Source organism: Schistocerca cancellata, chromosome 12 (genome assembly GCF_023864275.1).
Source record: "Schistocerca cancellata isolate TAMUIC-IGC-003103 chromosome 12, iqSchCanc2.1, whole genome shotgun sequence".
NCBI classification, from domain to species: Eukaryota; Metazoa; Arthropoda; class Insecta; order Orthoptera; family Acrididae; genus Schistocerca; species Schistocerca cancellata.
In genome coordinates this window covers 147,526,102-147,553,819 of record NC_064637.1, presented here as the reverse complement: position 1 = coordinate 147,553,819, position 27,718 = coordinate 147,526,102, and the positions used below count along the sequence as shown (strand labels likewise).

The window sequence follows — 27,718 nt, the reverse complement described above, 5'->3', positions numbered from 1 at the left end:
GTAAGCCAGAGGAAGATTTCTTTCAGGCATTTTATTTGTGACACTCCAGTTACTGAGGTTGAAGTTTGTAGGACTGCAGTTTTAGCTGTTCATGCCATCTCTGTTAAAAGTTTCAGGACTGTCCATAGCAATAAAGACTTATACACTGAGAGTCATGAATCTACAACACATGTATCGGTACGTACACCTAGATAGGATAGAAGGGGCAAGCATTCTAACAGACCTCATGCCATTGATAACAAGAGGAAAAAATAAGGTTAGAAATCACATCGAAATGTTTACCAGGTGGGATGATGATGATGATGATGATGATGATGACGATGATGATGAGGTCCCATACTCCGGGGAGCATAGGGGGACGATGCGGGAGACCTGCACTGCCGACTAGACAAAGTCCTAGCGGAGGTGGTTTGCTATTGCCTTCCTCCGACCATAATGGGGGAGAATGATGATGATGATGATGATGATGAAGACGACACAACACCCAGTCATCTCGAGGCAGGGAAAATCCCTGACCCCACTGGGAATCGGACCCTGGACCCCGTGCACGGTATGCAAGAACGCTACCGCAAGACCTCGATTACACATCACATTATGGTAGAATGCAGAATCCGAACAAGTCCTACATAACCTCTGTTCACTCGATTGCTGGAATGTATCGTTTGTACTGTGAAGTTCTTAAAAATACACATGAAGTCCCAGTGAAACACCATGTGTATTAAACCATTTTCAACACAGAATATAATATTGGTTTTAAACTGCTATCAAGTGATACATGTCATATTTGTGATTCTGCTAAGGCCCTTAATAACACCGAATCCACAGACATCAAACTACACCTTGAAGAAGTTGAAACTGCATACAGTGCTCTGAAAAGTGACTCAAATGAGTCAAAACAGGATGGTAGTGACACACTCATTTTGTGGATGGACTTACAACGCGCATTGCCAACACTATATATTTTGACAGAAACAGTTTATTATAAGAGACAATTTTGGACACATAATTACCATTGTAGTGATGAGAAGGCAGTGATGTGTGTCTGGTCCGAGAATGTTGCTTCTAGAGGGGCCGATGAAGTAGCCAGCTGCATTTTAAAGGCGTTAGATGTGGTGAAGGAAGAACATCATTGAAGGCTCTACATTTATTCTGATTTGTGTGTTGGACAAAATAAAAACTATATTATCCTAGGTCTGTGGTTGTATCTCCTAGATAAAAAATGTTTTGATATTGTTGTGCACAGATTTCTTCTCCCTGGTCACATGTTCCTGCCATGTGACAGGAATTTTGGAGTCACTGAGAAGCTGAAAGGAAAGACACAGGCTGTGTAAACTCCAGCAAAATGGGTTGAACTTATGAGAAAGAGCAAGCAAAAGAACCTATTCATTGTAGTTGAAATGAAGAAAGACGACTTCGTGTCTTTGTCATCTATAACGAACAGTACCGTCAAACATAATGTTTCTGTTGACAGAAAGCCTGGAGACATCAGAAACGCAGTGGTGTTTAGATTAGTGAGCGGTGCACATTCTGTATATATCAAATATTCACACAATAAAACTGAGAAACCTGTGCCAGTTAGTTTACAGGAGTGTCGTGGACGATTTACGAAGCTTGCAGGCTGCCAGTTACTTCCTAAGTATCCAAATGGACGTCAAATTAAGGCAGCAAAGTTCAAGGACCTTCAAAGCTTACTGCAATTTGTGCCTCCAATGTATTCAACTTTTTATCAGTCATTGAAAAGTGATGGTAGTGACAATACAATGGAATAGGAAAACACTGACGAGGAGTTTGACTATTAATGATGTGCTGTGTAATGTGGCTTCATGCCAAGGATTTCATTTTCTGTGCTTTAAACTGTAATAAAGTGGCCTAATATTTAATAGTATTTGCAAAACACCATCCAGTTACTGTAACAACTATTGGTATCACAGCAGGAGTTCACATTACTATACAAAATCATACTTCTCAATTCCTATTTTTTGACACAACATACTCTGGTGGCATGTGCCCCTTTTCCACTGGGCCCCTCATTTGTTTACTCCTCTGAGTATGTCACAAAATGCTGAAAGATGTGAATTGGCAGAGTGTGGAACATAGATGCCAACTGTCCCTACAAAGCCTACTAACAAATTTTCAGGAACCAATATTACATAAAGAATTTAGAGATATTCTTTAGCTCTCTATCGACTGCCAAGTGGAGGATCTGTGTTTCATTCCCAGAACTGCCAGGGATTCTTCCCTCGGTGGGAGGAATGGTACGGGGTGCACTCATCCTTGTGATGCCAACTGAGCAGCTACTTGACCGAACAGTACTGGCTTCAGGTCACAAAAACTGACGACGACTGGGAGAATGCTGTGCTGACCCCACTACCCTGCCCTAATTCGCTCCAGACAAATGCTGGGGCTGTTTCAAAAGTGCACTCTGATTTCCTTCCCCGCCCTTGAAACAGTCAAAGCTTGTGAGCACAAGCATAATCCCTAATAACCTCAATGTTAAAGGGACATTAAACCCTAATGTTCCTCAATTAAATGACAACAAATGAAGAAAATCAAAGGTTAGCAGAAATTCGTGCAGCTTCAACTTTCTCAAGGTGTAGTTTGATCTCTGTGGATTCAGTGTTATTACGGGCCTTAGCTTCATAGCATGAAGCTTACAACTACCACCGTCACAACTTAGTAAAAGATCTGGCAGAGAACCCGAGAAAATTCTGGTCTCAAGTAAAATTGCTAAGGGGATCTAACACTTCTATTCAGTTCCTCATCCCGACTCAGTTACATGATTTGCAAACAATTAGAAAACATTCTCACACGGGATAACATCAGATGCGTACAGATGGGATATACATGAACCAATAACAAGAATGTCACCCAGCAGCTGTAGACAATGTGCGATATATTTACCACGACATGTTTCAGGATTTGATTATCCCATTATTGAGTGTTATAGATTAGATTAGATACAGTTTTCATTCCACAGAACCAAAAAATGAGATGATTCTCGTGGGTGTAGAACATGTCAGAAAGTATGACATACAAACATAAAACATTTGAATATAATACTTTCTATCCTGATCATTTGTCAGGAGATAGTCGGAAATAAGTTAATACAATGCAATAAACTGGGATAGCTAAACAGAATTAACACACTGTCAGAATGAAACACTGCTCTGCACTATTAATAAATTTATCATACACAAAATACCTAATTTTGACTTTTGTGACCAAGTGTTGTCAAAACTGAAATCTAACGGATATTTTTACTTAAGCTGACTTAACAGTCTCTGTTAAGATATTCACCTATGGAGTAGGAGGAGTTGCCTATCAAAAAGTCTTTTAAACTCTGTTTAAATCATGCTTTATCTGAAACCACCTTTTTAATGGTTGCTGGCAATTTATTAAAAATGTGTGTTCCTGAATATTGGACCCCTTTTTGGACCAAGGTAAGTGATTTTAGGCCTTTATGTAGATTCCTCTTATTCCTAGTATTGATACTGTGCACTGAGCTTGAACCAGGGACACGTAGTACCTACTTTGCACTCATGCATAGCATATTGAGAAATGACATAGTGTTTTGGAAGAAATCAATCTGGTTAAACATTCATTATACCTCAAAAGAAAGAAATAAGAATAATCAAATGGTCCATACAGAAAATCATGTAAGTATATTTTCAAGGAATTTTAAACAATGACGTATACATGAATCATCACCAATAAAAGCAGAGCAGCAAATTTTCTTCATTATAGTGAACTGAAGTGCTTATGTTCACTCGGGTAATCAGATTACACCCGTCCGCTTTGACGTGTGACATAAGCATGTTTTGGTGTGTGGCATCATTATGGTACAGAGGTTTTGAGTTGGTTGTGTTTGTTGATATCATGGTGGTTGTGTTTGATGGTGTCCTCTGGTGGTGTATGTGTATGTGCTGAGTGTAACGTGTTGTATTGGGTTCATTTGACTTTGGTGTTGACTGTGTAGCGTTGCCTGAAGTATCAGCAGTTGGGGACATATCGTGGAAGTGTTTTCAGTGAATTATTAATGTGTGCATTTTTTTAAAAATGTGTGTGGCATTTTTATTAGGGTCGGGCTGAGATGGGTGAGGACATGTCGTCCGTGATTAAGTTCCTTCAGATGTTTGGGCTTATCGCAGAGGTTGTTAGATGGAGCATTTGTGGTGAGAATATAAGGCTGACAAGAGTTCTGGCATCTTGAACCAGGGACACGTAAGTGTGGTGGTGTCGGCAAGATAACATCTGCCGCTCCATTAGATGTGGTATCTGGTTCGAGAAATCTAGACTGGCCTCGAGAGAGACTGCTTTGTCAATGTATTATTTTTGTTATAGGTCCTCGATTAGTTTTAGTGTGCATGAGACTGGAGTGAGTGAGAGAACCAGTGTTAGTTTTTTTAAGGGAAGTTTGTTCTGAGTATGTTAAGTATAGGGGTAAGTTGGGTAGGCTGGGGGGTTGTAGTTGAGATTGATGAGTCACTGTTTGAGAAGAGAAGTATAGAAGGGGTAGTTCTCGGATTGGTATCTAGGTGTGGGGGGCTCCTGTTTCGGGAGGGGGGTTATGCTGACTGTGTTTTCAGGGTTTTAGAGGGCTGTACTAAGATGGTATTGGTGGAGTTGATACAAGAATATATTGAAGACAGGAGTACTGTTGTATCAAATGCTCTTTCATTATTTGGTGATTGGGGAAGATGGGTTATGATCATTTAGTTGTCAACCATAGTCCTGAGTTTAAAAATTATGAAACTGGGGCGTGCACTAAGGCAGTAGAGGTGTTTTGGGAGGGCAGTTAAATCAGTTATAGGGAGGGGGAAGAGGTGTTCCTCTAACCTTAAATCTCGTGTAGATGAGGACTGTTGGCGGAAGAGCATCCCTGGGGATTATTGCATTTTTTGTGTGTTTTTGAGAGCTGTGGGTAAGATGTACGGTCAAGGGTTGAGTATGTGCGTGTGTTGTTGGAGGGAGTGGGTGGGTTGTGGGTATTGGTTGTGGATTTAGCAGTGTGCGTTGTGGGAATTCTTTTATGATTATGTTGTAGGGGACCTTTTTTTGTTGCAGGTTTTGTTGGTTTGTAAGGTGTGACTGATTTTAGCTTATTTTGTGTTTTATTTGCTGGTGGCTTTTTGTTTGGAGGGGTGGGAGGTCAGTAAGGAAAATGTACAATTCCAATTTTCATACCTTTAGGTGTTGATGTTTTGGTATCAACAACTGCAGTTGAGCTATACAGGTCAAAGGAAGTGTCAGATTCCTGTGGTTTCTGTTGGTACAGCACAGTGCTGCAATTATTTTCTTTCTTTTTTTTCATCATTTTGTATGTTTTGGGATCTTGTGGCATTTTTTACACTTATACATTTAGCTTGTCCCATCCTAAGCCCCAATTTTCTGTGGTTGTCCCATTAGTTTCATTTTATTTTTCAAATGAGACATTATTGTATTACATGTATTTTTACATTGCAGGCATATGTAGTGACATCGTAGGCATCATATAGGAGATGCTGAACATAGCAATTTCACCATATTGATAATGTTATGGGTCAAAGTGGATGGGTGGAATCGAATGATTCTGTAAAGTTGTTCACTCATAATTGTATTTGCATAAGTAACAATTAGTAAGATTTCAAACTGGTACAAAGATTGGTAGCTTGCTTTAAATGTTCAGAAATTTAAAATTATGCAGTTCACAAAATTAAAAAAAAAATAATAATAACAATAAAAAATTGCAGCATCCTACAACAATAATATCCATGAGCCACAGTTAGAATTGGCCAGGTCATACAAATATCTGGGTGTAACACTTTGTACAAATATGAAATGGAATTCTTACATAGGCTCAATCATAGATAAAGCAGGTGGCAGAATTGGTTTATTGGTAGAATACTGGGGAAATGCAGTCAATCTACAAAGAATATTTCTTACAAATATTCTTGTCAACTCATTCTAGAATATTGCTCAAGTGTGTGGGACCTGTACCAAACAGGGCTAACAGGGGATACTGAACATGTACAGAGAAGGCAGCACAAATCATCACAGGTTTGTCTGACCTATGGAAGAGCGTCACAGATATTCTGACTGAGATGACAGACTCATGACGACAGATGTAAACTGTCCTGAGAGAGCCTACTTATGAAGTTTCAAGAATCAGCTTTATATGAAGACTCTTAGGAGTATAGTGAGCTCACATGAATAAAACCAACAATCCAATAACACATTTTGCCACCTGCAACGTCACAACTACGTTACCTGGGCATGACACTCCTACAGAGCTGGCCCTGTACAGAAAAACAGCCATAATCAACAGAAAACTGCTGCATCTTCGCACTGATGTGGCTGCATTACAGGAAAACCACCTCTCAGGGGAAGGCAGCCTGTGTGAAGATAATTATACATTTTTCTGGAAAGGGAGAGAAATTGGAGAAAGACGTGAGCATGGAGTTGGCTTTGCAGTACGAAACAGTCTTCTCAGCTGCTGCGAACAACCAAAATCTATTTATGAACTTTGAGATTAAGGATGGCATCAAGTCCCGTCTCATTAATCTCAGCATATGCTCCCACTATGAAACCACCAACTGAAGTCAAAGACGAGTCTTATGAAGATTTGCAGAAATGCTTGGAGAATGTTTGTGGATCAGATAAAGTAATGTTACTGGGAGACTTCAATGCCAGGATTGGGAATACATGGAACAACTGGCCTGATTGTATTGGCCCACATGGAACTGGAAATATGAACGAGCGCGGTCAGCAACTGCTGGAAATTTGCACCTCTCTTTCTCTATGTATCACTAATACTTACTTCCAGAACAGAGCCATGCTCCAAGTAACATGGAAACACCCACATTCAGGCCACTGCCATCAACTTGCCTTCTTCATAACCAGAAGATGTGACCTACGCTATGTCCGTAACTCCCATACATAGCACAGTGCTGACTGTTATACTGATCACTCTTTAGTTATGACCAAATCACAGTTCACACCAAAGAAGATTCACACAGCTGAGAGCATTTGTCAAAGAGTGAAGACTGACACCAAAGCTATCCAAGATGATAAGCTATATAAAAAGTTCGGAGAAGATATTGAGATGAAACTGAATCCTGAGCAACTGATAACTGCACAGAGCATCGGAAATATATGGCATCTAGCTAAAGAAAATATTATGCAAACAGCTATCATAACATTTGGGAAGCTGAGTAGGACTCAGAGTGACTGGTTTGCTGAATGTGAAAGTCAGTTGCACCCATATATAGACAAGAAATATAATGCTCATGTACAGGTTGTGAATAATCCTGAAGACCAACGAGCAACAGCCGATTACAAGGCCTGCAAAGCAGATCTGCAATGAGTTTCTCACCACTGTGCAAATAGGTATTGGAGCAGCCTTTGTAAATCTATTCAGATCTGGTGAGACAAAGGAGATTACTGTGGTGTGTATCAAAGCATCAAAACGGCCATTTGACCAACAAGCACGAGGTACACTGCAATGAAACATATTAATGGTGACAATAAAGCATAAAAGCAACATAGATGGGTGCAGCACTATGCTAGCCTATACTCAGAAGAAGTCAACATTTCTTCAGAAGCTTTGGATACTTTCCAAACTTACCCTGTTAAGTCTGAACTTTATGATCCCCCTACTCTCGACAAATTAAAACTTGCATTTAAAAGTCTAAGGCTAGGCAAGACTACAGGCTGTGATAACGTACCGGCTGAAATCATAAAACAACAAAGCTTTTGACTTTGTCAGTAGGGAGGGACTCTACAGTATATTGGAAAAAAATGGATATCCATCAAGTTTGTTGTCCTTAAGATCTTTTCATGACAGTATGCAGGCTCTGTAATCTTCGATGCTATTACATGTAAACCATTCAATATGAACTGCGGAATAAGACAACAGTGTATGTTGACGCCCACACTTTTCAGAATCTTCTTCTTGAGTCTGCTCGAAGTGGCTTTTGAGAATTGCATTGTTGGAGTACACCTGCACACTAGGAAAGACGGAAGGGTTTTCAACATTAAGTCTTCTGTAGAGTAAAACAAAGCACTGTGACATAATCGCTCATGAACTCCTGTATGCTGTTGATCCTGCAGAAGAGCTCCAAGAGCTAGTATCAAGATTTTGTCACGCATGCCATCTATTCTCGATGAATGTAAACAGCAGGAAGACTGTAATTATGGTTCAGAGTGCTAATACACTGTTGAATATCACATTAGATGGAACTACTCTGGAAGTTGTTCAGCTATCTTGAATCCACTATAAAATCAAACATGTCTGCTGACAAGGAGATTGATACTCAAATTGGAATACCTGTGACAACTTCTGGCAAGCTCCCTACACATGTTTGGAAAAACAACAAACTCTCTTTGACCACCAAAGTTCTTGTGTATCAAACTTGCATCCCCAGCATCATTTTGTAAGCATTGGAAACATGGACTGCTTATGCCAAATGAGAACCTCGTCTTAATGCTTTCCACATGCGGTGCCCGAGATCCATCCTCGGAATAACGTGGAAGCACCAAGTGACCGACGAAGCAGTACTACTTAAAAACTAGCTGCAACAGCATTTCAACTATCTTGAAGCAGAGTCGACTCTGCTGGCTGGGGCACATCTACCGTATGGATTCTGAGAAAGTACCACGTGAGGTGATGCTTGGAGAGATTTCTACAGCCAAAAGACCTGTAGGACACCCTGTGCTGAGGTTCAAGGACTCCTGTAAATGAGATATGGAGAGCTTTGGCATCAACACCAACACTGACTATTGTTATGTGTGTGGTTTCATGTTGTACATAAGAATATTTGGGTCAATGGAAGCGTTCAATTCCACCCATCTGCTTTGATGTTGTGGTTGATGTAGTGGTGTGTGACGTCATTACGGCACAGTATCAATAGTTGTGGTTGACCTCTATTGGTCATCAGAAATAACCGATTAACAGTTTTGGTAGTCTATTATGAATTTCAGTACGTGTTTTGCTTTCAACTGTTTGTAAATTTTGCTTATCTCAAGTTTACATCAAACAGATTTTGACTTTGCCTGCATACACATTTTATAGTGTTCTGTGTAAAATTACGTAAACGCTTAGTATAAAGCATTAGATAAAAACAGCTGCTGAACAGAGCAAGTGGAGAAGAACTGGCTTCTTACAAAGCAGATGCTTTTCATAAATTTAATCTAGAAGTTATTCTGAGAACTACCAATGCGAGTGGACTTACAATAGTCATAATTTGTTGTTAATGTACTTTACAGTGCTGTCCTGTTGTGGCCACTTCTACCTGTTCAATTATAAATTGACTCATTCCACATCCCCACAGTCTCTGCTTCAGGATGTGACCTACACAATGGAATGTGAAATTGGTTGAATGAATGGAATGAGAACTTGGTTCTGTATATTTCATACTTTAAGGCACATAAGAAAAATAAAGGTGAAGTGTCACAGCTTTCTATAAAATCTCTCTCTAAATTTACAAAATGATGACAGAAGATACGTTTCAACAAATATACCCTAGGTGATACAAAAAATTTCATGTTTCCCTAATATACATTAAACCGTATTCCCAAATTTCACAGTATATTAAAATGAAAATCCGTAACAAATTAACAGAGAGAAACTTCCACAGCATTCCTATTCTGTAACATGGACACAGTATTGATAGAAAGAAAATAACACTATATGCTTGTTCAGAAACACTATTATTCACTAAAATAATTTTCAAGTGATGCTAGCACTATCCTCAGAAAATAATTTGGAAAGGTTGTGCTGGCACCCATAAATTAAAGATTAATTAAAGCATTTCAAGTTTTTTATAACATCTGTCAATTACATTACTTACATTAAGAAACAAGGTTACCTGTAACATTATGGAATTTGCTGTTTCTTCTTGAAAAGGCATGTCAACCAAGCCTACCAAAACCAGATGTCAACTTTGACTTGTAATTTAAAGATGATCTGGATTGTGGTATAATGTGATAACAGAAAGACAACAGAGTACACACAGCATTTCTTTTGAGAAATTTCCATTGTGACATTTTGGTATGTAATGTGGCCTGAGGTCTGGATTAGGTTGAAAGCTGACAGTTTAGTTGTGAATTACTGAAGTGGTATCAAATACTTCAGTTAATCCAAGCTGGTTGCAGTCAACTACTTTAACTCGATTACTTAAATATGTAACTAACCAAAAAATAAATTTCTGTTTCTAACATATTAATCACAACTAATGACACTCCTCCCTCCATCATTATACCAAAGAAACTCATTCATTAGTGAGGAAATGTTCCACTGCAGCAACAATATTAGAAGTGAATACTATTTTACTATAGCAATATTGTCTTATATTTCTGTGGTACACAAAAACAGTGTTTGTAGCTTTCATATTGAGGTTTTGAAAGAACTGATGTATTTTAACACCTTTTAAAATAGAGAATGTACATGAAAGCTCTTACATAACAACAACAATTAGATCGACTTGCTTAAAAGCACCTTATAACAGGTCACTACAGCATGGCTGAGGATAGATAAAATGCTACTTACTCTCCTACAGCACTATCTTCCACAAGTAAAATAACTACACAACAGTTCATTTTTCATTTAAAAAACAGGAAATGGCAATCAGTCACATATAAGTGATGGCAGCTAATTAAGTCTTCATGCTGTTGCACATGCAGCACACATTATCAGCTCATGTGTGTATGGTTACCTTTCCCATATTTGCTTTTCTTCCCATTCCCATCCTGGAATTTCCATTAGGCCCTACTGTAAGGAGGAGTATGCAGTTTATGTGAAGAGTCTAGTTCAGTTTAAAAATTAGGCACTGCAAAAGCCTGGATAATTTGACAGAAATGGACAAGTTTCACAAATACTGGCATGTCTTTTTTTATAGCCAATAAGCAGTAGACATTCATAAGTGCACACCACACTACATTAATACTGTGCACTCTTACTGTTTTTAATTCATAAGGCACACACATTTAACAGAAAAGAACCACGCTAAACACTGTAGAAAACTTACATCCTCTGTTTTATATCTGAATTTAAATTATTATGTTCTGGTTCTGAACAAAAGGCAGTTGCATACAGATATCTTCAGGTGTTATATGTTCGGTTATAAGTGAAATTAAATTATACCAAAAACTTCCACCACTTAACCGACCGCGGTGGCCACGCGGTTTAGGCGCTGCAGTCCGGAACCGCGCGACTGCTACAGTCGCAGGTTTGAATCCTGCCTCCGGCATGGATGTGTGTGATGTCCTTAGGTTAGTTAGGTTTAAGTAGTTCTAAGTTCTAGGGGACTGATGACCTCAGATGTTAAGTCCCATAGTGCTCAGAGCCATTTGAACTTAATCAGTTATACAAATAATGAAAAACACCTGATATATTTCCAAAAAGTTAAGGAAAACAGAATACAAAAGGGAACAGTATTCATACAGAAAAATTAAGTTAATAATTGTCTGTTGATGTGGCATAAACACAGAAAAAAAGGTAAGTTTGAGCCCCTTGGCTATGGAGCAACAGAGGACAGAAAAATCTAAAATCTTAATTTTAGTGTTCAGTCTTTTAAATTACACATTTGGCATGACCAAAAGTGTTTTCATACTGTATGCATGCTTCAGTCTTCTGTACATATAAATTGCTGAGTGAGAATGAGTAAAGAAAACACAACTGTCTTTTGTAACACACTTCAATTTAAATAGCCTGTATGACTGATGTGCATCGTATCATAGGCCTTTTGAGATTAGCCATTTCTATAGTTCGAGAGAGTCATGTGTTTCGAAAAAATGTGCCATGCACTTCACAGTGGTTTGCAGAGTATGGATGTGGATGCAATGTAACTGGGCAATCAGATTACTCATCTAACCTTTAAATTTACTAGGTATACGCAGGAAGACATTTATCACGATACAGTGCCCAGTACAAGGTCTTCATCCAACATTATTGTTCCCAGATCACCCTTCCTAAAAGCCTTTAAAAAAAATGCTGCGGCAGATGTCATATCTGGCTTGTATATGTATTGCCCATCATAATTCCTTACCTTTAAAGTTTTACCCAACTTGAGGGCGCACTGTGTCAACACAGTGCCTATATTGTCTGAAGGCTCTTGGAGACCCATGAGCTCTACGTAATTAAAGCGTCGGTGTTTGTTCAACCAGAAGAGAAGATAGTCCGCGATAATTTCTTCCCCCACCAAGTGATCCTGCAGGCTTGCACACAGTGAAAGGCGAAGGCCTGCTTCCACATCTCTAATAGATGGGGTTAGTATGCCAGGCGTGTCAATAAGATACACTTTTGGTTCTTCGCTGACTTTAATGATGTTCTGAACACTCTTCGTGATTCCCGCCTTTGCACCTACTGCAGCTGCACTAGACTTACCAAGAAATCTGTTACGCAACGTGTTTATAAGTGACGACTTTCCAACGTTTGGAACGCCGACAATCATGATACTGTATTCAGTAGTCTCTGACCGATTATATCTGTTTGAGCTCGAAATGAGTTCACATGCTCTTGGAATTATCTTCTTCACGCCGTTGCACTTAGCGTCTTTACAGTTTGTGAATAGCACGTCTGGTGTACCTTCCTGCTTCAGTCGAGCTAACACTTTAGAGCTGTAACTCATATCTGTCAAGTCTTTCTTGTTCAGCACCAATATATGTGGTTTCAGACCGCAAACCGTATGTTTGAAATCTGGGTTACGTCCTGATAATGGTATTCTAGCATCATGTACTTCAATGACACAGTCTACTGATTTCAACTTCTGTTGCATTTGCTTCAGCCCTCTTCCCATGTGGCCAGGAAACCAATGCAGAGCTTCTTTATTTATTACCCTGAAACAATCTCTAAAATGATATGTAACACTAGACATCCTGTTGGTTTCTTTTCACAGCGAAAACTGTCACGTAACACCTAACAGTAGACTGCAACAAAAAAAAGAAAAAAACAAACGAAATTTCGACGACAGTAAGACTGTATTAGAAGTCTGCGAGGCACATATTTACACCTAAAGTACTACAAACAATCGTAAGGCACAAAACACAACCTATAATAACCACCTCTCACGACGCCATCTGCCGCACTGCATCGAACTTACGCGTTTTGACGCAGTACTTTGCAGCTTCCGCAGATTTTACTTTGCCGCAAATTTTATGGCAATAATATCTTTGCTGAACAACATAACAAAAATGTTTATATCACTGCTTTCAAACATATCGAATGTATAAAAAACTTGTAGTTGTACTTCCCTTATCATTTTATCAAATGTAAATTATAATTAAATGGATACTCAAAAAAATTCCGACAGCAAATAGTAAAGTAAAGGAACTCGGAAAACAGCAGATTTATTTCGTAACTTACTAAGTAATATTACAACTATAAGTTTATAGAAGTAAGTTGTTAAATAAAAATAACAGTTGGGTGGAGGGAAATATCGACGCGTACTTGTCGACTGTCGCTATATGCGACGACGATATTCAAACCCCAAATGTAGCAACACTTAAGCTATAAAAAGCAAACAAACAAGAGACCGTGTTGTCTGCACGCTGTAAATAGCGAAATGGTAAGCCATTAACACATGTAAATTGCTCACTTCCTAGAGTTTATTACACCCAATCTGCTGTTTTTCGAGACATTTAAGAATGGTGCTTTATTTTCTTGTGAGATGCAACAACGTTATTCTAAAATAAATTATTTCCTGTATAATATCTGTTGTAGGCTTTTTGTTTTAATAGTCTTTTCCATTAATGCCAAATATATTGTCGTCGTGTTTAGTCCTTGGAGATATGTGCCTTTTGTCTGCAATTGTAAGTCTTCCAGTAGATTACTACTACATCCGAGCATATAGTGAACTCTAAAATGACTGTATTTAAAACAAACTGACCCAAGGAGGTTAGGAGAATATAATACAAAATGTATTCGCTTGAAATAGATGACATAATTCTCAAGCATTATGTTCTTCGACATAATTTGACTGACTGAGTTCTTGGTTTGAATGAAACCTTTCGAGAGAAATGAGGCCTCGCTTCTTAGACTGCAGTTATAATACAAGGAAAGACTACAAGCTACTTCCATTAAAAGCGGTCACGCGTTTCGTCTTTTAAAACATTGTAGTAAGCAGCATATAGAATGTTATCAAAGTAAAGTTCATGTCATGTCGTACATTATTGATGACAGCGTCTTATTTATGTTGAGTTTCGGATTACCTGCAGTGGTAGTCACCATAAGGATAGGGGATTTAGTTGAGTAGTTGATTCTTTCTTCTGCCAAGTTGCAGTATGTACAAAGAATGTGCATCCAGTATATGTTAAGCCAATACAATAACATTTTCTATGAATCTTATTGTTGTGGTCTCCAGTCCTTATGCAGGTTTCATACAGCTATCCACACTAGTCTATTCTGTGCATAATTACTGCACCGTACTTTCATTTGATTCTGCTTAATGTTGTTAGACCTGGGTTGTTCTGTATGATTTTGCTCTTCTGATCTCCCCGTCATTACTAAATTGATGATTCCTTGATGTTTCAGGAAATGTCCAAACAATCGATCCACTCGTTTAGTCAATTTGTCCTATAACTTCTTTGTTTCTCCAGTTGAGTTCAGTACTTCTTCATTGTTACCTAATCTTCAGAAATCGCTTCTACTTTTAGTGCACCATTTAATAATTTAAGTTCCTCAGCATCATCTGTTTTATTTATTTCACTCCATTAACCTTTTTTTACTTTGGTTGATCCCCCTCTTATCTTTTCAAACCACTATCTGTTCAGTTCATCTGAGATTGAGATTGCATGCAATTTGCTGTCACTGAGAGACTTGCAATGTGAGCGACAAACCTTGTCTGCATTTCCCTCTGGAGGACTTATGTTCACTTTGGAATTTTCTCTTAGGTTTCCTGTAATGATTGTTCAGTGTGTGGTTCTAGGGAATATGGAAGTGTCCGATTCCACCCTTATGCTTTGACCCATGACATCATCAATATGGTGGAAATGGCTATTCTAAGGATCTCCAATATGGTCCCTATGATATCACTACATACACATAGCAACAAACACGAAAATACATCTGAATAAGACAATAACCTACCCCATGAACCATGGACCTTCCCGCTGGTGGGGAGGCTTGCGTGCCTCAGCGATACAGATGACCGTACCGTAGGTGCAACCACAACGGAGGGGTATCTGTTGAGAGGCCAGACAAACATGTGGTTCCTGAAGAGGAGCAGCAGCCTTTTCAGTAGTTGCAGGGGCAACAGTCTGGATGATTGACTGATCTGGCCTTGTAACATTAACCAAAACGGCCTTGCTGTGCTGGTACTGCGAACGGCTGAAAGCAAGGGGAAACTACAGCCGTAATTTTTCCCGAGGACATGCAGCTTTACTGTATGATTAAATGATGATGGTGTCCTCTTGGGTAAAATATTCCAGAGGTAAAATAGTCCCCCATTCGGATCTCCGGGCGGGGACTACTCAGGAGGACGTCGTTATCAGGAGAAAGAAAACTGGCGTTATACGGATCGGAGCGTGGAATGTCAGATCCCTTAATCGGGCAGGTAGGTTAGAAAATTTAAAAAGGGAAATGGATAGGTTAAAGTTAGATATTGTGGGAATTAGTGAAGTTCGGTGGCAGGAGGAACAAGACTTTTGGTCAGGTGATTACAGGGTTATAAATACAAAATCAAATAGGGGTAATGCAGGAGTAGGTTTAATAATGAATAAAAAAATAGGAGTGCGGGTTAGCTACTACAAACAGCATAGTGAACGCATTATTGTGGCCAAGATAGACACAAAGCCCATGCCTACTACAGTAGTACAAGTTTATATGCCAACTACCTCTGCAGATGATGAAGAAATAGATGAAATGTATGACGAGATAAAAGAAATTATTCAGGTAGTGAAGGGAGATGAAAATTTAATAGTCATGGGTGACTGGAATGCGAGTGTAGGAAAAGGGAGAGAAGGAAACGTAGTAGGTGAATATGGATTGGGGCTAAGAAATGAAAGAGGAAGCCGCCTGGTAGAATTCTGCACAGAGCATAACTTAATCATAGCCAACACTTGGTTCAAGAATCATAAAAGAAGGTTGTATACCTGGAAGAATCCTGGAGATACTAGTAGGTATCAGATAGATTATATAATGGTAAGACAGAGATTTAGGAACCAGGTTTTAAATTGTAAGACATTTCCTGGGGCAGATGTGGATTCTGACCACAATCTATTGGTTATGAACTGCAGATTGAAACTGAAGAAACTGCAAAAAGGTGGGAATTTAAGGAGATGGGACCTGGATAAACTGAAAGAACCAGAGGTTGTACAGAGTTTCAGGGAGAGCATAAGGGAACAATTGATAGGAATGGGGGAAAGAAATACAGTAGAAGAAGAAATGGTAGCTCTGAGGGATGAAGTAGTGAAGACAGCAGAGGATCAAGTAGGTAAAAAGATGAGGGCTAATAGAAATCCTTGGGTAACAGAAGAAATATTGAATTTAATTGATGAAAGGAGAAAATACAAAAATGCAGTAAATGAAGCAGGCAAAAAGGAATACAGACGTCTCAAAAATGATATCGACAGGAAGTGCAAAATGGCTAAGCAGGGATGGCTAGAGGACAAATGTAAGGATGTAGAGGCTTGTCTCACTAGGGGTAAGATAGATACTGCCTACAGGAAAATTAAAGAGACCTTTGGAGAGAAGAGAACCACTTGTATGAATATCAAGAGCTCAGATGGCAACCCAGTTCTAAGCAAAGAAGGGAAGGCAGAAAGGTGGAAGGAGTATATAGAGGGTTTATACAAGGGCGATGTACTTGAGGACAATATTATGGAAATGGAAGAGGATGTAGATGAAGACGAAATGGGAGATAAGATACTGCGTGAAGAGTTTGACAGAGCACTGAAAGACCTGAGTCGAAACAAGGCCCCGGGAGTAGACAACATTCCATTTGAACTACTGATGGCCTCGGGAGAGCCAGTCATGACAAAACTCTACCATCTGGTGAGCACGATGTATGAGACAGGCGAAATACCCTCAGACTTCAAGAAGAATATAATAATTCCAATCCCAAAGAAATCAGGTGTTGACAGATGTGAAAATTACCGAACTATCAGTTTAATAAGTCACAGCTGCAAAATACTAACGCGAATTCTTGACAGACGAATGGAAAAACTGGTAGAAGCCGACCTCGGGGAAGATCAGTTTGGATTCCATAGAAATGTTGGAACACGTGAGGCAATACTGACCTTACGACTTATCTTAGAAGAAAGATTAAGAAAAGGCAAACCTACGTTTCTAGCATTTGTAGACTTAGAGAAAGCTTTTGACAATGTTGACTGGAATACTCTCTTTCAAATTCTGAAGGTGGCAGGGGTAAAATACAGGGAGCGAAAGGCTATTTACAGTTTGTACAGAAACCAGATGGCAGTTATCAGAGTAGAGGGACATGAAAGGGAAGCAGTGGTTGGGAAAGGAGTAAGACAGGGTTGTAGCCTCTCCCCGATGTTATTTAATCTGTATATTGAGCAAGCAGTAAAGGAAACAAAAGAAAAATTCGGAGTAGGTATTAAAATTCATGGAGAAGAAGTAAAAACTGTGAAGTTCGCCGATGACATTGTAATTCTGTCAGAGACAGCAAAGGACTTGGAAGAGCAGTTGAACGGAATGGACAGTGTCTTGAAAGGAGGATATAAGATGGACATCAACGAAAGCAAAACGAGGATAATGGAATGTAGTCAAATTAAGTCGGGTGATGCTGAGGGAATTAGATTAGGAAATGAGACACTTAAAGTAGTAAAGGAGTTTTGCTATTTAGGGAGTAAAATAACCGATGATGGTCGAAGTAGAGAGGATATAAAATGTAGACTGGCAATGGCAAGGAAAGCGTTTCTCAAGAAGAGGAATTTGTTAACATCGAGTATAGATTTAAGTGTCAGGAAGTCGTTTCTGGAAGTATTTGTATGGAGTGTAGCCATGTATGGAAGTGAAACATGGACAATAACTAGTTTGGACAAGAAGAGAATAGAAGCTTTCGAAATGTGGTGCTACAGAAGAATGCTGAAGATAAGGTGGGTAGATCGCGTAACTAATGAGGAGGTATTGAATAGGATTGGGGAGAAGAGAAGTTTGTGGCACAACTTGACTAGAAGAAGGGATCGGTTGGTAGGACATGTTTTGAGGCATCAAGGGATCACAAATTTAGCATTGGAGGGCAGTGTGGAGGGTAAAAATCGTAGAGGGAGACCAAGAGATGAATACACTAAGCAGATTCAGAAGGATGTAGGTTGCAGTAGATACTGGGAGATGAAGAAGCTTGCACAGGATAGAGTAGCATGGAGAGCTGCATCAAACCAGTCTCAGGACTGAAGACCACAACAACAACAAGACAATAACGTCTCCCTCCAAAAATACAAACTAACAGGATAATCGCGCGAAATTGGGGGTTTAGGGAGGGGACAACCTTAATATAACACACAAAATGACGAATAAAAAAATAATTACAAAAATGTACAGGAATCAGACACTTCCCTTGACGTATATAGGTCAACTATAACTACTGATACAAAAAAACCAACACCCGCTACTATAAAAAACAAAACCACAACACCTCAAAAATTAAAAACTTTAACATCCCTATGTAAATTAAAACACATTCAATACACAAAACATTACAACTTGAGAAAATAGACCCAAAAAAGCAATTACTTACCACCAACCACCCCCCCCCCCTACACACACACACACACACACACACACACACACACACACACACACACACACACACACACACACACACACCAACGACAAGACGGCAACTACAAACATAACCAACTCGAACTCCACACCATAATGATGGCACGCACTACGACACCCTTACTTCATGGGTCAAAGCAGATGGATGGAATCGGATGCTTCCGTTGACCCCTGTTCATATAACATGGGTGTGGGGGGGGGGGGGGGGGGGATAGGCTGGAATCCTGTCTCACTCTCTTCTCAACTACTGCCTCAGGTTGACACTGTCAAGTTTTCTCTACTACTTCAAATGCTATGCATATGTGTGAGTGAGAGAGAGAAAGAGAGAGAGGAATGAGCATGGCACTGTGATATAGGATTTGTCAAGGTAATACAATACAAATCAATATTCCGAAATATGAAAAATGCTTTATGAGGATAGGAGTGATAGCGTATGGCAATAGACTGATATTCGGCCGTGGTCTGGATTAAGGAACCAGCCTGGCATTGGTCTTAGTGGTCTAGGAAACCACAGAAATCCAGATCAAGGTGATTTAGAGAAAGCAGCTCAATCCTCTCAAATATATGGTCAGTATCTTAACAGCTGCACTGTCTTGCATAGTAAGACCCATCTCTATAATTTACCTTGATTTACACACAGTTTGTTTCAGGTAATTTGTCAATACGAAACATTGTTTTGCCACACACGCTGAGGACACCCAATAATGACTCTTGGACTGTTTCCGGTTACTTGCAGTACAAAACATAGTTCTACTGTTCACTGCTGCACACACTTAAGACACTCACAGATAACTGCAGGACTGTGAAGATGCTGCTGTTCCTCTTGCCTCAATTCCAGACTCTGTATTCAGTTGTGTTCCATTATCCACTTGACAAACTAAGCCAGCATTAAACTGACGTTTTGGTAGTATTTGCAAATATTCCTTTTTTGGAATTGGGATTACTACACTATGTTTCAAGTCATAGGCTATATTGCCTATTTCCTATATCTTACACACCATGTCAAGAGTAGCAACCAAAATCAATATAGAACTTATCCCTGAACAAGCTGTATTCAGAAAACTGAAAGTGGGTTGTTGTCAAATACTATACCTGACTCAGCACATTAAAGACGGTTTTGAAAGTAAACTGATAATTGCTGCTGCCTTTGTTGACTTTTCTGTTGTGTGTGATACAGTCAAACACCAATGACTCCTCATGAAAGTCTATGAATTAACAAAGGGCGTTTGACTGACTGACATATTAAGAGACATGTTGCAGAATAGAAGATTCCACATAACCGTCCAAGGAAAGAAAAACAGATGGAGAAAACAAAAGAACAGACTACCTCAGTGAAGTGCTCTTTTGCCTATTCTGTACAATATGTATGCAAATGATCAGTCACACCAGACGGAAATACAGAGATTCGTATATGCTGACGGCACTGTCATTACTGCTCGAGGAAGAACATTCAAAGAGATTGAAAGAAAAATGGCAGAGGCTTTGCAACTTAGTAAACTAGTATGAAGAAAAACATCTGTGACCTAATCCAGAAAAAAACACTAATATGTGCATTCCACCAGCATACTAGAGAAGCCTCAAGACAGTTGTAAATAGTATAGAGAGGGGTTAAACTACAACACTGCACCAAACAAAAATTTTAGGGAGTCATCCTAGACTGTTCATTGCTGGGTTAAACTGTAACACTGCACCAAACCAAAATATTAAGGAGTCACCATAGACCATACACTGCCGTTTGAAAAACACTGCACCAATCTAAAAGGAAAAATATATGCCAGAAACAACGTTACACATAAACTGATCAGTTCAACATGGGCAGCACAACCTGAAGTTCTTCGTTCATCAGCAATGGGACTCTGTTTTGCAGTCAGAGAATATGTAGCATACATGAGAGGTGTCTTGCCACTCCAAACAAGTAGACATCACTTTAAATGAGACTGTCAGGATTGCCAATGGTCAGGATTGCCAATGGATGCACCTAAACCAGTACACAAAATTTACCCATTTGCAGTCTTAACACCACCAAATACCAGATGCACAGTAGCCCATGAAATGGGGGGGGGGGGGGGGGGAGGGCAAGAGTAACAAATAGACTCACGGTGCACACTGTGTAGCCAGCAAACGGTTTCAACTTGTCTTAAGTTGAGGAAGAGCTTTATCCAATGGACAGTACCACTAGCAGGCCAACGTGAGACGTGCCACCTATCTTTATGGTTGGACACACTGTGAAATACAAACCTGCACCTCAAAGAAGAAATCGCCCAAGGGCAGCAACTACAGTATAGTCCATGGAGAGCACTGAATAGATTGAGAACGGGATTGGCAAAATGCTAAGTAACATTGTTAAGTGGGGATATTCTGAAGATGACAAGTGTGCACGTAGAGAAACATAGACGATTGAACATTTGCTCATGTGTCGATAGATGGAGCTTGTTTGCACAGCGGAAGAGCTATTTTTGTGCAATGACAAGTCCATTAAAGTTTTGGAGGAAGAGAGTTGAGATGTTCTTGGCTAGACACAGAAAGTAAAGTAAGATCTTTTGTCATGGCTGGCTCTTGCAAGTATGACAGTAATTTTGAGGGAATGCATTGTACACCACAGACCTTGTTTCCACTTAAGTCTTTCAGTGCTCTGTCAAATACGTCTTACAATATCATGTCCCCCATCTCACATTCACTTCCTTCCTCTTCTTTTTCTATAAGATTATCCTCAAGTTATGTAGATCTTTTTTATTATGTTGGTGGCATAATTTTGTATTGTTTTTGTTTTGCATGTTGGTATTCCAGTTGTCGTTTTTTATTGGTAGTTCACTGTAATCCCAGAAGACCGTCGCCATGCCTTTACTGGCTGAGGGTGGGGATTTGCATCTTTTCTTCGGAGGACAAGTGGTGTGCGCCAGTGCACGGATTGCCATTTTGTATCCATTTTGAAGTGATGAGCCACGTTTGATCGCCTTTGACAATGTTCGACAAAATATTGTCACAATCGGCCTTGTAATGCTACTTCTATAGCAACTCGGCTATCCGTGTGACAGGCGAGCCCTCTACTACAGAGTCCCACAGCCTATTGGAAAAACTGTGCTTACGTTAACAAATTAAAAATGCTCTGAAAACTTCATAGCCTATTTTCTCGATAAACTTTGAGCATTGTATTGAATTGCTCTGAGATACTCAGAGTTGAGTTCTGAATTTCATGTACCATAAATACAGGGCTATTACAAATGATTGAAGCGATTTCATAAATTCACTGTAGCTCCATTCATTGACATATGGTCACGACACACTACAGATACGTAGAAAAACTCATACAGTTTTGTTCGGCTGAAGCCGCACTTCAGGTTTCTGCCGCCAGAGCGCTCGAGAGCGCAGTGAGACAAAATGGCGACAGGAGCCGAGAAAGCGTATGTCGTGCTTGAAATGCACTCACATCAGTCAGTCATAACAGTGCAACGACACTTCCGGACGAAGTTCAACAAAGATCCACCAACTGCTAACTCCATTCGGCGATGGTATGTGCAGTTTAAAGCTTCTGGATGCCACTGTAAGGGGAAATCAACGGGTCAGCCTGCAGTGAGCGAAGAAACGGTTGAACGCGTGCGGGCAAGTTTCACGCGTAGCCCGCGGAATTCGACGAGTAAAGCAAGCAGGGAGCTAAATGTACTACAGCCGACGGTTTGGAAAATCTTACGGAAAAGGCTAAAGCAGAAGCCTTACCGTTTACAATTGCTACAAGCCCTGACACCCGATGACAAAGTCAAATGCTTTGAATTTTCGACGCGGTTGCAACAGCTCATGGAAGAGGATGCGTTCAGTGCGAAACTCGTTTTCAGTGATGAAGCAACATTTTTTCTTAATGGTGAAGAGAACACACACAATGTGCGAATCTGGGTGGTAGAGAATCCTCACGCATTCGTGCAGCAAATTTGCAATTCACCAAAAGTTAACGTGTTTTGTGCAATCTCACGGTTTAAAGTTTACGGTCCCTTTTTCTTCTGCGAAAAAAACGTTACAGGACACGTGTATCTGGACATGCTGGAAAATTGGCTCATGCCACAACTGGAGACCGACAGCGCCGACTTCATCTTTCAACAGGATGGTGCTCCACCTCACTTCCATTAAGATGTTCGGCATTTCTTAAACAGGAGATTGGAAAACCGATGGATCGGTCGTGGTGGAGATCATGATCAGCAATTCATGTCATGGCCTCCACGCTCTCCCGACTTAACCCCATGCGGTTTCTTTCTGTGGGGTTATGTGAAAGATTCAGTGTTTAAACCTCCTCTACCAAGAACCGTGCCAGAACTGCGAGCTCGCATCAACGATGCTTTCGAACTCATTGATGAGGACATGCTGCGCCGAGTGTGGGAGGAACTTTATTATTGGCTTGATGTCTGCCGAATCACTAAAGGGGCACATATCGAACATTTTTGAATGCCTAAAAAAACTTTTTGAGTTTTTGTATGTGTGTGCAAAGCATTGTGAAAATATCTCAAATAATAAAGTTATTGTAGAGCTGTGAAATCGCTTCAATGATTTGTAATAACCCTGTATAAAAAATCAGTGCAGTGTGGTCTCCTTGTTACTGTGAAAACTGAGTATTGCTTGCCTCTTTTTCGTCATGCTTGTCTGCAACTGTATGCCTCCTCTGTGGTGAGAAGCAGTCTATCCTTTCTGTGTTGTTGTTATTCCATCTCGAATTTTCCGTTGTTTTGGTTTCATATGATGATAAATTAGTCATATCTACGGTAACACACGCAGGAACTTGGCTTCTCTCGACACTGTTATATCGTTTAGGAAGTAATGCCAATGCGTACCATATTTATTTTAATTTAATTTACTGTAATTTGTATCCTGCACTGTTGCCTGATGAAGTTTTGTGGACGTTGTTCGACAGGCACTCTTCGGCACGCAGCTCGTCATAACGCTGGTGATGGTCAGTGTTATACAGAAGCTTGGACCACATTATTCTCTAGCAAGGTGGCTTCTCTGCTCCACAGGGTAGGCTGTCTTGCTCTTCACAGTACTTTTGTAATTATTAAAATAATTAACATAATTTTACTCAGTAATGTGTAATGGTGAATATTTTAGAAAAAATTTTGTAATGGCAAGAAGTGCAATGACATGTTTGTAATGTAACCTCTGCTGATATTGATTTATTTTTCTTTATACATTGGGAAAATAATCACTTTTTGAAAATGTAAGTAACTGGATAGATAAAAAAATCTACTCAGGTGACAGGAGCACGCATATGTAGAATTTTAGAACATGTTTTTTGCTTGTGTATCCTCTCATTTCTGGAAACCCAGAATCTACCCTGTGGGAATTAACATGGATTCTGGAAACAGCGATCATGTGAGACCCAACTTGCTTTTTTTGTTCATGAGACCCAGAAAATATTAGATACAGGCTCCCATGTAGATGCCATTTTCCTCGCCTTCCGGAAGGCGTTCGATACAGTTCCGCACTGTCTCCTGATAAACAAAGTAAGAGCCTACGGAATATCAGACCAGCTGTGTGACTGGATTGAAGAGTTTTTAGCAAACAGAACACAGCATGTTATTCTCAATGGAGAGACATCTACAGACATTAAAGTAACCTCTGGCATGCCACAGGGGAGTGTTAAGGAACCATTGCTTTTCACAATATATATATATAAATGACCTGGTAGATAGTGTCAGAAGTTCCATGTGGCTTTTCATGGATGATGCTGTAGTATACAGAGAAGTTGCAGCATTAGAAAATTGTAGCGAAATGCAGGAAGATCTGCAGCAGATAGGCACTTGGTGCAGGGGGTGGCAACTGACCCTTAACATAGACAAATGTAGTGACATAGAAAGAAGGATCCTTTATTGTATGATTATATGATAGCAGAACAAACACTGGTAGCAGTTACTTCTGTAAAATATCTGGTAGTACATGTACAGAACGATTTGAAGTGAAATGATCATATAAAATTAATTGTTGGTAAGGCGGGTGCCCAGTTGAGATTCATTGGGAGAGTCCTTAGAAAATGTAGTCCATCAACAGAGGAGGTGCCTTACAAAACACTCGTTCGACGTATACTTGAGTATTGCTCATCAGTGAGGGATCTGTACCAGGTCGGGTTGACAGAGGAGATAGAGAAGATCCAAAGAAGAGCGGCGCGTTTCGTCACAGGGTTATTTGGTAAGTGTGATAGCGTTACGGAGATGTTCAGCAAACTCAAGTGGCATACTCTGCAAGAGAGGCGCTCTGTATCGCAGTCTAGCTTGCTGTCCAGGTTTCGAGAGGAGGTATTTCTGGATGAGGTATCGAATATATTGCTTCCCCCAACTTATACCTCCCGAGGAGGTCACGAATGTAAAATTAGAGAGATTTGAGCACGCACGGAGGCTTTCCAGCAGTCGTTCTTCCTGCAAACCATACGCGACTGGAACAGGAAAGGGAGATAACGACAGTGGCATGTAAAGTGCCCTCCGCCACACACCGTTGGATGGCTTGCGGAGTATAAATGTAAATATACAGGGTGTATCATAATTAATGGCATAAACGCATACAGTTGAAAGTACATGGTGCTAGAAGCAAAAAAAGTCTCAGTAAACATAGTATCAAAAATGCTTACCTTAAGAGCTACGAGCAGTTTTTCATCTTCGATACTGTGAAACAAATCTTTTCTACTAAAAGTTCTTTTCTTTCCATAAAATGGGAAGTGGTAGTATGGACCAAAATAAGAAAAAAATGTCCAGCAAACATGTGCTCTGAAACACATACCTTAAAAGTTACGAGCACTTGATCATTAGAAGAGTTGTGTTTCAGAGTAGCAAAGATGAACAAGTGCTCAAAGCTCTTAAGGTCCATACTAACATTTCCCAAAATATGGAAAGCAAAGAACTTGCAGTAGAAGAGATTTGATTCACAGTACCGATGATGAAAAATTGCTCGTAGCTCTTAAGGTATGCATTTTCGACCCGATGTTTACTGAGACGTTTTTGCTTCTAGTGTCGTGTACTTTAAACTGTATGCGTTTACGCAGTTAATTATGATACATCCTGTGTAGAAAGTTTTACAGTTTGCAAGCTTTCAGAGCCAGTGGCTCCTCCTCCTGGCAGGAGGATGAAAGGGGATGGAAGGGGGGATGAAGGAACAGGACTGGTGAGGCTTAGGAAATGGGGAGAGTTACAGAAAAGCTGTCCAGAAGACTTAGTGGACAGAACGAGAGTGAAAGGCCGATTGTCGATGGCTACACTGGACGAGATTTGAAAATATGAGAACTTACAGGTCGAAGACACGCAATACAGAGACTGCTGACAAAACGTCACAGAATAGTTAATAAGAGCTGAAAGCCATGTGCATCGTATGTGGCAGGTGAAGTGGGGGACAGGAGGAATATAGACAGGTCATCTCACACATGTATAATGCTCTTAGCTTTTCACTTTTATTGACTCTTGCTCAATGTTTTGTCAGTAATCTGTGCCTTGCTTATTACCCTATATTCCACCTCTAAGCTCATGGGTTTTCAAATCTCTTCCAGTGCAGTCTCTAACAATAAGTCTTTCCTTCTCATACTGTCTGGTAAGCCTTCCTGACCCAGGGTTCTGGGTGACATTTTCAAACTCTACCCTTTTTCTGAACCTAATCAGTCCTTTTTTTTTTCCCAACCCCTCTTCCTTCCCCTTCATCTCTTCTGCCAAAAAGGATGACACACTAGCTCTGAAATTTTGCAAGCTTTAATGCCCTTATACGTATGTTCTCCTACCACCACTTGGTGAGTGGATTGATCTAGCCAATTTATTAATGTATGTGGGTATATACAGGGGATAGACAAAATAATGTGAACAGTGGTAGTAATGGAATGGTTGTGTTTGACAGTCAGCAACGCAGGTAAGGCATGTGTCCTGCTGGACTGTGTGTATTCATTATGGACTAGGCATCAGTGCAGGTTGTTTGAGTAGTGCACACTTCATTTTTACATTCAGAGACCGAGGTCAACATGCAATGAAAGACCTAACAGAGTTCCAAAGAGGGCAGATCGTGGGGGCTCACTTAGCTGGAGCATCACTTACCAAGACAGCCAACTTATTGAATGTTTCAGGAGCAACTGTTTCAACAGTCATGACAGCCTCTACAAATCATATAAAGACATCATCGTGTAAATCTAATACTGGGTGCAAATCAAAACTAAATAGCAGAGATCGATGACTGCTAACACGAATTGTGTCAAAAGAACACATAACTACGGCAACTAAAGTGACTGCAGAGCTCAATAGCCATCTTCGAGACCTCGTATCTATCGACACTGTCTGCCGAAAACTCTGTAAATTGAATATTTGTGGACGAGCTGCTATACTGAAAACATTAGCGATGAAAACTGATGCAACCCTGGACAGACGATCAGTGGAAACACGTCACGTGGTCCGATGAGTCAGCGTTTCCATTATTTCCAACATGGAGCTAGGTTTACGTCTGGAGAATGCTAAAGGAAGCCTAAAATCCTTATTGCTTGATTTCAATTATTAAGCATGAAGGTGGAAGTGGGATGGTGTAGGTAGCCGTATCATGGTGTTCTGTTGGTCCCATCATTACTCTCAAATGCCTTGTTACAGCCAATGATTATGTGAACATTTTAGGTGATAAGATGCACCCCATGATTCAGATGTTGTTCCCCAACAAATGTGCCATATTTCTGGACAATAATGTACCCATTCACTCAGTCAGGACAGTACAATCTTGGTATGAGGAGCATGCAATTGAACTGAAGCATCCTCATGGCCAGCATAGTCCCCAGACTTGAACATTATCGAACCCTTGTGGGCGATACTGGAGCGCAGGCTCTTCATCACTATATAAGTTAGAAGAGTTTCTGATCGAAGAGTGGCATAACATTCCACCGGAGACTATACAATCATTATATGCCAGTATTCCAGGATGAATCACAGCTATATTATGGGCAAATGGGGGTTCAACTGCTTATTAATAAACCATTCTCAAGTAAGTACAGGTGTTCACATTATTTTGTCTATC

The 27,718-nt window shown here is 40.0% G+C and overlaps 2 protein-coding genes across 2 annotated transcripts in view; one reads left to right on the top strand and one right to left on the bottom strand.

Moving 5' to 3' along the window:
- Positions 1 to 11,072: 11,072 nt before the first annotated feature.
- LOC126109756 (mitochondrial GTPase 1) lies at positions 11,073 to 13,030 on the bottom strand. Its single transcript, XM_049914807.1, has one exon. The coding sequence runs from the start codon at positions 12,849 to 12,851 to the stop codon at positions 11,886 to 11,888; it is 966 nt and encodes a 321-aa protein (XP_049770764.1). The 5' UTR covers positions 12,852 to 13,030; the 3' UTR covers positions 11,073 to 11,885.
- A 431-nt stretch (positions 13,031 to 13,461) lies between these two features.
- The window catches only part of LOC126109398 (transmembrane protein 161B), a 109,350-nt gene continuing 95,093 nt past the window's right edge, over positions 13,462 to 27,718 (top strand). The window contains exons 1-2 of the mRNA XM_049914428.1: positions 13,462 to 13,541; positions 23,613 to 23,716. Coding sequence (XP_049770385.1) covers positions 13,539 to 13,541; positions 23,613 to 23,716 — 107 coding nt within the window. The 5' untranslated portion in view covers positions 13,462 to 13,538. The remainder of the gene's footprint in view (positions 13,542 to 23,612; positions 23,717 to 27,718) is intronic.

What these genes read in the sequence shown, in the direction of transcription:
- LOC126109756 (XM_049914807.1), bottom strand. Translation starts at nt 12,851, where the DNA reads ATGTCTAGTGTTACATATCATTTTAGAGATTGTTTCAGGGTAATAAAT.